At 37.9% G+C, this 15,208-nt stretch overlaps 1 protein-coding gene and 1 pseudogene across 19 annotated transcripts in view; both read right to left on the bottom strand.

Annotated features, from left to right (window-relative positions):
* TXNDC16 (thioredoxin domain containing 16) overlaps positions 1-15,208 on the bottom strand; it is a 125,150-nt gene that overhangs the window by 62,309 nt on the left and 47,633 nt on the right. For all 19 annotated transcript variants that reach the window (XM_072761580.1, XM_072761572.1, XM_072761585.1 and 16 more), the window contains 3 exons: positions 9,395-9,516; positions 5,012-5,102; positions 1,552-1,702 (listed from right to left, as the gene is read on the bottom strand). In XM_072761580.1, the coding sequence (XP_072617681.1) occupies positions 1,552-1,702; positions 5,012-5,102; positions 9,395-9,516 (364 nt within the window). The remainder of the gene's footprint in view (positions 1-1,551; positions 1,703-5,011; positions 5,103-9,394; positions 9,517-15,208) is intronic.
* LOC112921287 (leucine-rich repeat transmembrane neuronal protein 1-like) overlaps positions 11,986-15,208 on the bottom strand; it is a 31,367-nt pseudogene continuing 28,144 nt past the window's right edge.

A 15,208-nucleotide genomic window follows, 5' to 3' on the forward strand; every position in this document is an offset into this window, starting at 1 on the left:
ATAAAGTTTATAAGAGAAAGAGAATTATCATATGGTCTCACTCACATGTGGAATATAAGAAATAGTGCAGAGAACTATATGGGGAAAACTGAATGGGAATAAATCAGAGAGGGAGACAAACCATGAGAGACTGACTCTTAACTGAGAAACAAACCGAGGGCTGCTGAAGGGGAGGTGGGTGGAGGGATGGGGTAACTGGGTGATGGGCATTAAGGGGGCATGTGATGTGATGAGCACTGGCTGTTACATGCAACTAATTGAATTACTGACAACTACATCTGAAATTAATGACATACTCTGCCTCTCTGTGTGTTCTCTCTCCTGAATAAATAAAATAAAATCTTTAAAATAAATAAATAAATAAATAAATAAATAAATAAATAAATAAATAAATAAATAAAATTTAAAAACGTATGTTTCAGGGGCTGCCATTGGCATAGTTACAATATAAATGGTATACAGGATATTCTACTTTCCAAGGAAGCCACAGTTAATTGAATATCAAGTCATTATGAAGTCTTCAAAGTTTTGTTTTTTTTTTTGCTTATTTTTTAAGATTTTTATTTATTTATTCATGAGAGACACAGAGAGAGAGAGAGGCACAGACACAGGCAGAGGGAGAAGCAGGCTCCATGGAGGGAAGCCTCACGTGGGACTCGATCCCGGGTCTCCAGGATCACACCCTGGGCGGAAGGCGGTGCCAAACTGCTGAGCCACTCGGGCTGCCCGTCTTCAAAGTTTTTAACTTTAAAACTAATATTACATAATTCCTAATAAATATGTACAATGAAATAATATCAGAGATATTGCCCTCCTCATTATCTTAAAAAACAAACAATAGTTTTAAAACAAAGCTAAACAAAATTAATGAGCAGAAACTTTAGGAAAGGGACACAACTTCAAGCCAGAAAGCAGCAGCCAAAAAAGGAACTGAAGATTTTTAGTAAAGCTTGGGATGAGTTCTACTGCTGCCCCTCATGGTAAAAGCAGTACTGGTGAGTAGACAAAATCCTGATAATTCTTTGTGGGTTTTTTGTTTGGTTGGTTTGTTTTTGTTTTTGTTTTTTTAGAGAGAGAGAGACAGCACTTGAGTGAGGCAGTGCAGGATGAGGGAGTGAGGCAAACAAACAGAGGGAGAGAGAATCCCAAGCAGGCTCTACCCTCAGCCTGAGCCTGACCCAGGACTCAATCCCACAACCCTGAGATCGTAGGGGGAGACAAACCATGAGAGACTGACTCTTAACTGAGAAACAAACCGAGGGCTGCTGAAGGGGAGGTGGGTGGAGGGATGGGGTAATTTGGGTGATGGGCATTAGAGTCAGACGCTTAACTGACTGAGCCACCCAGATGCCCAAAAATCCTGAGAATTCTTAATATTTTGGTACTGGGGAAAAAAGAAATGACTGGAGAGTACTGAGAGTGGTGAACTGAACAGTGAGCACATCTCTCTCTCTCTCTCTCTCTCTCTCTCTCTCTCTCTCTCTCTCTCAGGGCTCTATGCTGAAATGGGAGATCAAACTAATTCAAGGAATGTTCTTGAATTAAACATACCAGCAGAGGTGCTTCCATTGTCTTAATAAATTGATGAATATTCAATGTAGTCAGTGGCTGTTCCATCAGTGTTCTTCTACATTGCAGAGTCAAATCCAAGACTTGTTTACAATGAAAAAAGTAGAGATGTGCATTTTCTATATCCTCATTGCTACAAATTAGAAATTAGGGAGAAATTCACTTGAAGAAATTCAATGTGTTATCTTTCTACCATCCAGAAAGACATAGTGCCAAAAATCTTTAAATCTCATGCTTTTGAATTAGTTTCAGTAAAAATCTAAAGCAATAAAACAAAATAAAATGGACTTAAGTAAAAAAGATACAAATAGTTTTACAGTTGTATAAGCAATTTTTTCCCTAAACTTTTTGATGTGATAGCTTCTAAATTAGGTAACAGCTCCACATAAATTGTTTTTTAAATAAAAGACTGTCACCTTGAGGACAAGGAGATTATCTTCGAATATAGTTGCTTTTCTAGAGCTATGCTAAATAAAGCCTTGTAACACAAATTTTCTAGGTTTAATTTAAACCCAAATCTGTTTTGAATAAACTTCAGCCAAAATATGCCTTAAGATAGAAACCATGTGACAGTTTGTGGGAGTTTGTGAGTTTGTATCTGAAATATTACAAAACTCAGCAAATATGCCTTATAATTTGAGTTCTGGCATCCCTCCAATATGAGAATTCAAAGGTAAACTTATAGTGGGTGAGTAAGGTTTGCCAAAATTAAAATAGCAATTTAAAAATCTCCATATGGCATTAGCAGGGCTTGGCAAAACACTGCAAATTTTTATTTTTAAAATGTTATTTTAATTCTTGATACACGCTTAAACTGAGATCTAAGGTTCGCTGATTTCAAATTTAATTACAAACTACTTTCTATTAGATTTAATGACTAAAGAAACAATCAAAGATTACTTAAAGCCTACTCGGGTTAGGCCCTGTACAAAATATAAAAGCCTTAGATGAATCAGATGATTCAAATCCTCAAGGCGCTTAGATTAAGCGAGAGGAGTTTAGTTGTTTTTTTTTTTTTAAATGTAGTTTGTAAGTGCTATAAAATGAAAAGTACTAGGAGAAACAAATATTTCATTCTGCCTCAAGTCAGAGAGGAAAAAGGAAAGGGAAGGGAAGAGCACAGAGATTAAAAACAGTAAAGGAGAAAATGACTTCTCCAAGAAGATAAAACAAATGGGTACTTCAGACAAAGAACTATATAGCCAAGACCTAATCAAAGTATGTAACTTTTTAAGGAGAGTCCTAAATAGTCACATTTATTGAAAGCAAGAGAACTCAGCTGAGGTTGAACCTCATACCATAAACTCTGAAATAATAAAGTAATTTTGGAAAGCTATTTAATCAGAGATCATTGGTATAGGTAAAAGAAACCAAAAATGTGAGAGGGGTGCTTACTGAAGTGTGGAAGTACATATCACAGAACATGAGAAAAATTCAAGTAACTAAATCAGAGAATAAATGTATAGATCTGAACACAAGAGTTCAAGGGACCATCATTGTTGTTAATACTTTTCAGCTCCTAACTCTCTTTATTAAGATGATTCTCTGCTTTACTTCTACATGGCCAAAACATTCCTATGAGCAAGAGAGACAAAACACTATATAATCCTATTTTTCCATGACCAATTCCAAGTTCCTGAGAGAGGGGAATTCATCTGCTCAGGTAAGCCAATGGGCTGGTTGACCCTACATCAGGTGGCCACCTCTGATCTAACTGACGGTAATATATACGGGGTGAGGGGGTAACATCCTGGTCTATACACAGATTCTTTAGAAGGGAGATGTAACAGAAAGCACTGGTGTCCTCATGGCATGCCACCTCTTATACTAATACTTATCATATTCACCGTCCTTAACCAACATAGAACTTCAAACAAATTCAGGCCCACCATGATGTAATGATTAGTATACTAGACTTATCTAGTGCTACAGCTCCAGCAATTGGAATAGTGTCTAGTACATACAGGGCATTCAATAAATATTTATTGAATAAAAGAATGAACAAATGAAAAAATGCATTCACCTCTTCTCCTTTAGGAGTGAACCCAAAGTTATAGCCAACTACTTCATCCAGAAGTCATGCCATAGGACTACTGTAGTCTGAATCCACACTCCCTCCCTGTCATATCAGGTCTAGGTCTAACTCCTCACTATCTTGCCATCCATAAATAAATGAGTACTGAAACATCTCCAATGTATCAAATACTCAAAGGTACACCAAAAAGGAGAGTAACTAGACATTTAAAAATTCTCATTTTAAAAAGAGGGGGAAACAAACAAACAAAAAAAGAATCCCCATGAGATGAGAATAACAAGGCTTCCACCATTCTGGGATGGGGAACTGGCAGTCAACACTGGGAGTAGCAAAGTAGCTGGCTAAACCACTGCTAATTGCATCTTGAGACTCAAGTGACTTATGGCAAAGCTTTGTGGTATTGTCAGCATAAGTCTCAAACTGTTAAAAATATTAATTTTTATACAAACAGTAATCATGCATCAAAGTTTTATCTAATTCATTAATGAGGTAATCAGCAGAATAACACTTCAATCAGAAGAGTCTAATGAAAAAAGGAATGCTGGCTAATGTTATATAGAGCAGTAAAAACATAACTTCTCTTTACAACTTTATTCTCTGCCTACCCACTCCTCCCAAAAAATCATTTCACTTTATCAGTTTTCTATGCACCAACTTCTACATATACAGAGTTGTAAAAGGTCTGGGATTTAATTAATTGTGTGTGGTATATCAAATAGTCATTGTTTTCCAAGAGGGCAGCGGGAGGGCTCATTAAACACTCTTGCATGGTATAAAAAGGTCACAATCACTATTTTGCATTGCTTTGTATTAATTTTCCTGAAGAGCATTTTGAGGCAAAGTCTTTAAAATAAAATGGTATTCCCTGCCTTTATAAATGCTAACGGAAAGAAAAACTTTAACCCTAGGCTTCCCAGGCAAAAAGTCAAAAGAAGGCCTCTACCTAAAATTGTAAGCTAGAAACTAGACAAGAAAAATAAACATTTAAAACATCCTTCTCTGTACTTTGATATATTTAAGATTATTCCAACAAAGTAACCTACAGAACTCTCAGAAAGAACTTCTGTAGTCTAGTTATGAAAGCTGTTATTTTATCCCCTAATGGATCACTATGAGAGATCTATTCCTAAAATACACTTGGGCCACTCATGGGATCACATACTGTGGCTTCTCCATATTGTTTTTGTTCACTTTAGCCTAATGTCACCTCTGTACGTGTAAATTCATTTTCAGACTGTAGAATGGCAGACAATAACAAAGGGGATTTCCAGTTTCATTGATATATTCACATCTGCTTACAATTCCTCTCAGGTAACTCCATGATGTGAGAGTCTGATGGAGATGTTGAAGGAGTCATGTGACAGAAGCAAACTTAGAATCGTTGACATATATGCCTCTTGTACATACCCAATACTTTCCAAAAGGGCAGTTTCCGTGGTTAGGACAAACTGGTATGTGGTCCCATACACAAAAGCAGCTTCCATGACTGCTCTGTGCTCTGAAGAAGAGATAAGAGAGTTGGGAGACACATGGAGTTAATGTGTGTGACTCTCTTTTGAATATTGCCCTACATCCTTTCAGCCTCTATTATAAAGAAAAATTCCTTGTAGGGATCCCATCTGGGGAAATGCAGGCAGTTAAAGAAATTATGAAAAGTCTATACCATTCAAAGAAAGAGAAGAGCTAAGAGGAAATAGAAATGAGTTATACTTGAGGATATAACATATAATAAATCTGTGAGGGTTTCCTCCTCATAGCAGGGGAGAAATTATGCATCCACCTTCCAATTTTTTTACTATATTTTATATATGTATATGCCTGCTTATTGTTTGTGGCTTGGTTTTCTTTTAATCAAATTTAGTCTTATACATAGCTTTAAAAAAAACCATTCTACAAAACATATTGAGAAAAACAACAATTTCTCCCCCATTTCCAATTCCCAAGGGACAGCTGCTTTCAATTCTTTTACTGTTTCTTTTGGTATTTGCCTTCCTTTGATATTATCTATTGACATTCTTACACTCTTTTTTCCTGATTTTTTTTAAAGATTTTATTTATTAGAGAGAGAAAGAGAAAACAAGCAGTAGGGAAGGGCAGAGGGAGAAGCAGGCTCCCCGCCTGGGATCATGACCTGAGCTGAAGGCAGATGCTTAACTGACTGAGCCACCCAGGTGCCCCTATTTCCAGATTTTTAAAGGTATAATTAATATATCTATTGATGCCCCACTATGGCAGATGAGAATTTAGCTCTTTCCCAAAACCTCACCTCACAAACATACACACTTCTATCCCCTCAATAATCCCAATAGTTGATTTTTATTACAATTATCTGCATTGAGATTGTTATAACTCAGTAAATACTATTTACAAGTGAGCCATACAGTACAAAATGAGTATTTCTCCTTTTTTGAGCAACTTTCTTTTTTTTTCACCAGTTATAACTTTTTAATTACTGTTTAAACTTATTTCTAATTTATTTCTAAATTCTTCCACTACTGGCTAACGCTCTCCATACTTCAAACAGATCAGGCACATTATTAGCTCCCCCTTCTTGGAAACCTTCCTGCAGAGCCTATGGACTTGCTGCAGTATGGACAACCGCAACATGACCCGATAAACAACTTTTATCCTGGGCACTCGCTACCCACGTCATCATCATCATCCTAGGGACTCTCTTACTCTTTTCTCTTGTGTTGGGTCCTTTGGCCTGTTGCCACCCACATCTTCTTGACTGATTTGCTCCCATTTTCTAGCACCTTCTTATGAGAGGATATATGAAATACACATGTTCTGCAATCCTATACTTCTGAAAGTGTCTTTATTCTCTATTGTAACTAACTATAGTTGTTATAGTTGTCTGCATATTGAATTCTATGTTCAAGTCATTTCCCTCTGAGAATCTTCAAAGCATTGTTCCATTTTCTTCATTTTCTAGGACTGCAACTGAGAAGTCCAATGTGACTCTGATTCTTGATCCTTTAACTGTATACTCTTTCTGTAAGATTTTAGAACAGTGTTTGTTCCCACTATGCTGAAATTGCAAACTGAGATGCTTTGATGTGGCTCTAAGTTCCCCCATTATGCTGGGATTCAGTAAGCCCTCTTAATTTGGAAGCTCAACTTCTTCAGTTCTGGGAAATTTTCTCAAAGTCTTTACTTGAAGTATTTCTTCCTTTCCATTTTATTTTCCCTTTTCTCCTCACTGCCATTTGGAGACAGTCACCTTCCCCTCCCTGACTGGATCTTCTACCACAAGAGTTTCATCACAGTATCCCACTTACCATTCTGACTTAGGGTCATCAACCACCTCAGCCAAAAACAATCCTTCTCATTCCACAAAGAAATTTAGCTTTTGTCACACTGTCATTCTCTCCAATACTGCTACCTCATAATCCTTCATGATTTTATTATCTCCATAGGTGATACTTGCAAATCCTAGCCTCTCAGTCTTTGGTCCTCTCTAGAGACTCCAGTGATCTCTCTTCAAGTCTAAACAATCGCTGCTGTGGTCCCACACCAAGCCTTGTCATTACCAATCACTTGCAAACCCCTCCAAAATCTCAATGTCTAGCATCCCCCCAACCCCCTCCTTCCATAAACACACACACCCCTCCATCTCCAGGTCACTGTGTCTAGCACATAATCCTCCAGGAACTATGGTCCTATCATTTTCATAGTCCTTCCTTCCTTCAAATTTTCTCCTCCGTCTTAACCCAGCTTACATTCCAGTTAGTCTTTATAATCACTTCCCTGCCTGTCTGGCTAAAACACAATCCATGTTAAATCAGATATTCTGCTTATTCTGTACTTACACTCATAAAAGTAAATGTGGCTGGAGGGGAAAAAAATAACAAAAACAAAAACCTGTTAGCATCACCACACTAATGATCTCACTTTATTTTCTATTTATTTATTTGAGAGAGATAGAGAGAGTGCACATGTGAACAGAGGAGGAAGGAGCAGAGGGAGAGGATCTCAAGAAGACTCTGCACCTATGCCAAGCACGATTCTACAACCCTGAGATCATGATCTGAACCAAAATCTAGGGTCTGACACTTAACATACTGGGTCACTCAGATGCCTCATGATCTCACTTTAAATTACTGATATCAACTATTATTGTTGCCTGGCAACCATTCTCTTTTAAGATTTTATTTACTTATTTTAGAGAATACAAGTTGGGGGAGGGGCAGAAGGGGAGAAAGAATCTTAAGCAGACTCCCCACTGATTGCAGAGCCCTACACGGGGCTCAATCTCAGCACACTGGGATCATAAACCTGAGCTGAAATCAATGGTCAGATGCTTAACTGGACTGAGCCACCCAGACGCCGCAACCATTCTTTATTTTCAGGCCTCCTAAAACAACTGTTTCATCTCTTCTTTCCTCAAGCTGATTTTATTTTTATTTCACTGAGAAAACATAGCCAATTAAAAAAGCAAAACCAAAAAAACTCCCACAAGCATATTTATCTACCCACTTAGCAAAACTGATGTCCATATTCTTTGTCTTCCCTCCTTTTACCATAGATGAATTTTCTGTGTTCCCCAAAGAACCACACCTTCCCTCATTCACTAGATTCCATCCCCTCTTATCTACATTGTTCCAGTAATTCTCCCCGCTTTTTCCTCCATGCTGTAGTTTCCGCTTTCTACTGGATCTTTCTTGTCAACATACAAATATGCTTCTTAAGAAATTCTTCACTTGAGGTGCCTGGGTAGCTTAGTGGTTGAGCGTCTGCCTTTGGCTCAGGTCATGACCCTGGGGTCCTGGAATCAAGTCCCGCACTGGACTCCGCATGAGGAACCTGTTTCTCCCTCTGACTATGTCTCTGCCTCTCATTCTGTGTGTCTTTCATGAATAAATAAAATCTTTAAAAAAAAAAAAGAAAGAAATTCTTCACTTGACCCACATACTCTTCCAGCCACTGCCCCATTTTCTCCTTCCCTTAATAGCAAAAGTTTCTCTAATGAATCTCCATATTTACAGTCTCTAGTCGCTCTCTATTCTCTTGTACCCCTATCAGGCATTTACCCCACCACTCTACAGAAACTGTGCTTGTCAAGGTCAGCAATAAATTCCATAGTGCTAAGTATAATGAGGCCAAGTGGCAGCTCTTATCTTCATTAACCTTTCAGTATCATTTGACACAACTGTTCCTAACTCTTCCTTAAAACCCTATCTTCATTTGACTTGCGGGACATCCCTACCACACAGTCCATTCCTTCTGTCTCTTTTTTGGTTCCATCTAACTTCAGTAACCTGTAAATGTTGATGGATCTGAACAGTTCAGTCTTCTCTTTCCCATCTAACATCACTTCCTTTGTCATCTCTTCTGGTCTCACAGCTTTATCACCCAAATTTATAACCCTAATCTGTATCTCCACCATCAAATACAGACTAGTAATATCCAACTACCTTACTATGGTACCATGAGGACCATAAGGAAATAAAAATAGTATGACACAGGACACTCCTATATGTCGGGAACTATTTTAATTATTTGAATTCATTTGGTCCTCACGGTAACACTAAGAGGTAGGCATAGTTATTTTTACCAATCTTACTGATTAGGAAACTAAAGTTCCATAAGTTGCACAAGGTCATATTGTAAGTCATAGGGGCAGGGTGTCTAACCTAGGCAGTCTGGCTCCAGGGTTTTTGTTCAATCAGTATACTATGCTGCTTGCTTAAAGAAAAAAAACATATTGGTATGGATGCTATTTTAAGTCCTGCAACATACTGAGACAAGTGCTGAGGCACAACAAAGATTAAGAGAAAAGTTAAATACCTGGTGTTCCAATGGCTCTTACGTAGGAGAATGCAATGTTGGCTTTTCCTTTCAGAGCATTTTCTATGTTCTGCAGGTCTTCCAGGGTGGTAATATATTTTACTTCATTAAAAAGAAGAGCACTGAAATAAACAGAGATGTAATTGGTAAAAGAATCTGATACTGAAAACACATATTAAATAACTATGTAAGTTAAAGATCCTAATCAAAAAGAAAAAACTTTTTTAAAGATTTTATTTATTTATTCATGAGAAACACAGAGAGAGAGAGAGGCAGAGACACAGGCAGAGGGAGAAGCAGGCTCCATGCAGGGAGCCCGATGTGGGTCTTGATCCCGGGACTCCAGGATCACACTCCAGGCCGAAGGCAGGTGCTAAACCACTGAGCCACCCAGGGATCCCCCAAAAATAAACTTTTTTGAACAAATTATCAGTAGTTAGAACCTAAGTATTTTAATACTGAATTAAAAATCACTCTCTCAATTATTGGTCTGTCCCTGAGAATATCAAACAGGAACAATCATGAGAAATGATGCTCCTTCTCCACAAGCATCTTAATGTATTTAAGTTGTATTCACTAACATCCTACTCTGGCCCAATAATCCCTGACACACTCTCAGCCTGGAGCACATTTGAGCCATTTACACATCTAAACTGAAGGCTTCTTTCTATGGCATATAAGGCTCTGCATAACCTACTTCTCCAACTCCATTTTGTTTTACGTTCATTTCACCATACTTTAGGCACACCTCAGGCCTTTGCACAAACAGTTCTCTTTGCTGAAAACTATTCCCTTTGCTACTTCTCATGTATCTGGTCTCAGTTTAAACATTGCTGCCTCAGAGAAACCTAACCTCTCAGTCCTATGTAATTAGGTCTGTACCATTTTTCTCTTTTATTTCACACTATTTGATCCTTTGTAGCACTTATCACAATTTATAATTGCTTATATATTTACTTGTTTATCTCTGCATCTCTTATTAAACTGTTACCTTCCTGAAAGAGGCCTTGCATATTTTATCACTAAATCCATAATAATTTAGAATAGAGCCTAGTATACTATAAATAATCAATAAATATTTGTTGAATGAATTAAAGAAAAAGCAGGGTGGGTATTATTTATTCCTAGTCATTTGAAGAAATGCAAATCCAAAACAGAAGAAGAGCTTACTCACTCAAAAATACATTTACAGAATTAAGAGCCAGGAACAGAACATAAAACAGGTCTCTTCATTCCTAATTCAGTGATCTTTCATTTAACCATAAATCTTCCAAAACATCTTTTCAGTGTGTAGATAAGTTATTCATATTTCTTCATCTAAAAGAATTTACTTTTTAAATTTTCTACTTCTACATAATCTATCCCTAACAACTCATTCCACTTAATCCCTACATGCATGCATGCACGTGTGTGTGTGTGTGTGTGTGTGTGTGTGTGTACATGCATATCTATATTTTTGTTAGGCTTAACTTTTAAGGATTTTTAAAACCTGTTTCAAGTCCATGTACTTAAATAATCAAACTATCTCCAATAAACTCGTCAACTATAGTTTTCTCTTATGGAAAATATGGCATTTTCTGAGAACACAACAGTTCTCAAACTTTTTAATCTCAGAATCCTTTTGTACTTTTAAAAATCACTGAGCTCCTCAAGAGCTTTTGTTTATGTAGTTATAGTTACCAAAATAGAAATTAAAAGTATAACTTAGAAATATTTGTTAATTCTTTTAAAAATAATAATAAACACTACTGCATATTAATACTCTATTTAAAAATAACTAAATTTTCCAGAACAGTCATAAGAGTGGCATTGTTTTATGCTTTTGCAAATCTCTTTAATACTTGGGATATACAGAAAACAGCTGGATTCTCATATTTGCTTCTTCATTCAATCTGTTGTAACATCACACAACATATCATATAACCTCTAGAAACTGAATTCATAAGAGAATGAAAATGAAAAAGGCAAATGTCTTAGCATTATTAATACACTATTATGACTTCATGGGTACCCTGAAATAGGTGCCTTAAATTACATTGGTTTACATAGTTACCTATACATTATAGATTTCTTTAAGTTTTTTAAAAGAAATGTAAAACTTAATCTTCTGTAATTCCCAGGGCTCTTGTTTTGTTTTTAAAAGCAATACTTACTGAGCAGTACCCACTATTTGCTAGATATTTTCACATGTTTTCATTTAAATCTTTAGTGTTATTATTTAAATATTTTTTATGAAAACTGTAAGTGCTATTTTAAACATTTTTGTTTACAAAAAAAAAATCAATGATTAGTATCTTTTTATACTTTCAGATTCCTATATATGGACAAATTTCAGAGGAAGGAAAGAGTTCTCATAAGAAATTTAAGATAGACTGTCCTGAAAGTTGTGGGGCAGGGTTTTTGTTAGGTTTTATTTCATTTTTGTTTTTAAGACACAAGCTAAAAGGTCAAGTCTCTGGGTGATATCCCCTTATAGTTTCAGTCAAGGAGTGTATCAGAGCACAGACCAGGAGACCCCAGCCTGGTGTTGACTGGTTGCCTCAGCTATCCCACATATTTGGTATTGCTCGGGTTGAGATTCACTGGGACAATCACACTTCACATCTCCTTGCTGGCTGCTGGAGGCAGGTACTGGATCCATACTCATTGATGACCACCAGAGCTCCCTTCAATGTGGCTCAGTTTGTAACCAAGATAGTATTCCAGGGCAGACAAGGCAGCCATCTGATGCATGATCCATTTCTGCTTTTCCTTCCTGCGCTGCATGACAAAGTACTGTCTGAGCTGCCTGAGGCTGGCTGGGAAACACTTCCAGGAGAGAATACACCAGGACTATGATGAGGAAGGAGAAGATGTGGGCCATGGTGCCTATGACCCACCTGTGGATCTGCAGTGTTCTCAGCATGCTCACTGCTGGGGAAAGTAAAGTCACAGTAGCCAGTTGATGGGTGCCATCAAGTTGCCTCTCCCTGCTGTCAGTAACCATGATGGCCAGATTGGCCAGAAGCCCCAGGTCACTGTGGTTGTCACAGCTGAGAGTGGATAAACGCTGGTGGACTTGGCCCCATCCTCACATAGGGGAAAGGTATACACAGCAGCTAGAACATCCTCACCCTGCACATACTCCTGGTTGGCGCACTGCACGTGGCTATTGTAGCACCCCTGGAAGCTGCTGAGCCATGAGCCAGCCTGCACACATTGTGCCCATAGTCCCACAGGTTCCTGGCCAGGATGATGCTCATCAATGATTGCCAAGAGTTGAGGATCCAGGGCTCGATGTAGGTGAGGTGGTTGGAGTCCAGCTGCAGAGACTGAAGGTGCAGCATGGTCTCGAACACATGGGGCTCCATGTACTTGATCTTAGTGTCCAACAGATCCATTTTCTCCAGGTTTCAAACCCAGTCCAGTAGCTAACCACAATGGCCACCTTGTGCCTCTTTAGGTAGAGGGAGTGCAGGGAGATGAGGTACAGAAGAGGGCAAAGTTCACCTTGACCAAGTCTTTGTGCTCCAGGTGTGGCTAGTGCACACCAGACTTTTTTTTTTTTCCACACCAGACTTTTGAGCTGACTGTATCCAATCTAAATATTCTTTATTATACACACACGAAACAGTCTGAGGAATTCAATGACCTGTCCAGATCATAGTGGTAGTCACAGGTAGAGCTGAGATTCAAATCCGGTCTTCCAACACTAATGTCAGAACTTTTCTAAACTATGTTTATTACTGACCACGCAAAAATGGGAAACCAGGAAAAAATGGAGGCAACTAATGAATGGCAAGGGAGTCTCGGTGGCAATCTGGGTTGTTGCTGCTTATACATTTTGGCTACCTTGTCTAGAATTTCCCTTGAAATATTTCAATCCAGACAGAGATGCCATCCAGTGAACTCAAATTAGACTACCATGTAAATTCGAGGCTTGAAAATTACATTTGCCCATTTACCTTTATTGCTCTAGCAGCTCTAATCTATTTGCTTCAAAAATCATTTCTGGGAATAGAAATCTCCCTAAACTTGTTTCTCAATAAAACTGGCAAATATAAATTAACAAAAGCTAACATTTTGGGGGCACCTCCCACATGTCAGGCATAGTACTAAGCACTCCATGGTAGTGGCAATTTTATCAGTTTGGGGACTGCCCAGCTCTGAACTCTTCTTTTTTGCTTTGGAGATTTCCAGTTTTCTATGTCACAGTGAGCAGAGCCTAAGTCCCCTCATAAAAGCTAAAATATAAATTTGCTCTTCTAGGCTCCCTGCTGCAAGGCATGGCCATATGACCCAGAATCACTTGCCTGACATTCTGGATCAGGAGCCAGTGATGTAAGAATAAGGGACAGTACAGAATTATTTCAAGAAGCAGTAGAGCAATAGTCAGCTTTAAAAACAGGAATGACAGCAGTGTCAATAACAGCCCCAGAACAGGTGATGCAAGCTGTGGCATCTGACCCTCAGCAGTAATGCAGCAGTCACCCCAGACTGGCTGTGTGTTATACTTTTGACTATAATTTAGAACTGTATTAATTCTGAGTCCAGTTCTCTAGCCATTCTATCGAGCCTGAGATTTCCTATATCCACTCCAAATCCTTTTCTGCTTAAGCCAGTCAGACCCAGATTTTGAGGCTTATAACTAAAAACACTCAGAAAGGCACTCAGTCTTGCTTAATTTTCATAGCAACCATCTGAGATCAGTACTATCATTAACTCCATTTTAGAGATAAGGTCATGGGGCTCAGAGAGGTTACCCTGCCTGATGTCCCAAAGCTCATTAAGTAGTCATTATCCATGAGGTAATAATAACCAAAACTAATGACATTCATAATCTAATGATCTCCATGATTGTTCCCAGTGGCTTCCTAACTTTAATACATTTTTTATGTTAATTTCTAGAATATGGGGACATCTAAGGATCCCTAGGATCCATTCACAGGCCTGTGCTCCTTCAGTCACAAAGAGGAAAATTACTGACAGAAATGGGTAAAAGGAAAAGTCTGTCTTGGCATTTTCTTGTTTAATGATGGGGTGAAAGAGCCTGGGGCTGCTCTGACCTGGGAGCTCTTCCTGCCCTAGAAAGGCTTTCCTTTTCCTTGGCATGCTTTTCCTGAGATCCTCCTATCACCATCATTATAATATTGCCCAGACCTGAATGGGTGTCAAAGAAAAGAAAGAAAAGAAAAGAAAAGAAAAGAAAAGAAAAGAAAAGAAAAGAAAAGAAAAGAAAAGAAAGAAAAGAAAAGAACCTGAAAAGTCTACCTGACCCTGCTTTTGGAGCAGCAGGCTGTTCTGCCTTTAAAAAAAAAAAAAAAAAAAAAAAAAAAGACTATTTTTACTATTTTTACATTTTGTTTGTCTTTATTCCTAAAAAAAAAAAAAAAAAAAAAAAAAGAAGAAGAAGAAGAAGTAAAAAGGAAATGTTAACCTTCTATTTTGCCATACCAAATCCCTATGACAAAAAAAAAAAAAATGTTTTTTGAAAGAAAGAAAAAAACAGAGGGGAGAGGAAGGAGGGAAACAACACATTTTCGAAATTAATATGGCTAAAATAACAAACAGAAGCCACCTCTAAAATATAAAGGGAGAGTACAAGTCATAACAAATTCACAAATACTGGTCTTGTTCTTACTGCCATACATTGTATATTCTACTAGCTTATTCCTTATGAAATTTTATCACCAGAAACAATCTTGCAGGATTTCTGCTCCTCCCATTTTTAACAACCAAAAGGTGAAGCTTCCAAATTCATTCATCCATCAATCCAGTATTTTATGAACACCTAATACATGCCATGCATGGTGTTATGCACTGATATAAGGACTT

This window comes from Vulpes vulpes, chromosome 6 (assembly GCF_048418805.1).
Source record: "Vulpes vulpes isolate BD-2025 chromosome 6, VulVul3, whole genome shotgun sequence".
NCBI classification, from domain to species: domain Eukaryota; kingdom Metazoa; phylum Chordata; class Mammalia; order Carnivora; family Canidae; genus Vulpes; species Vulpes vulpes.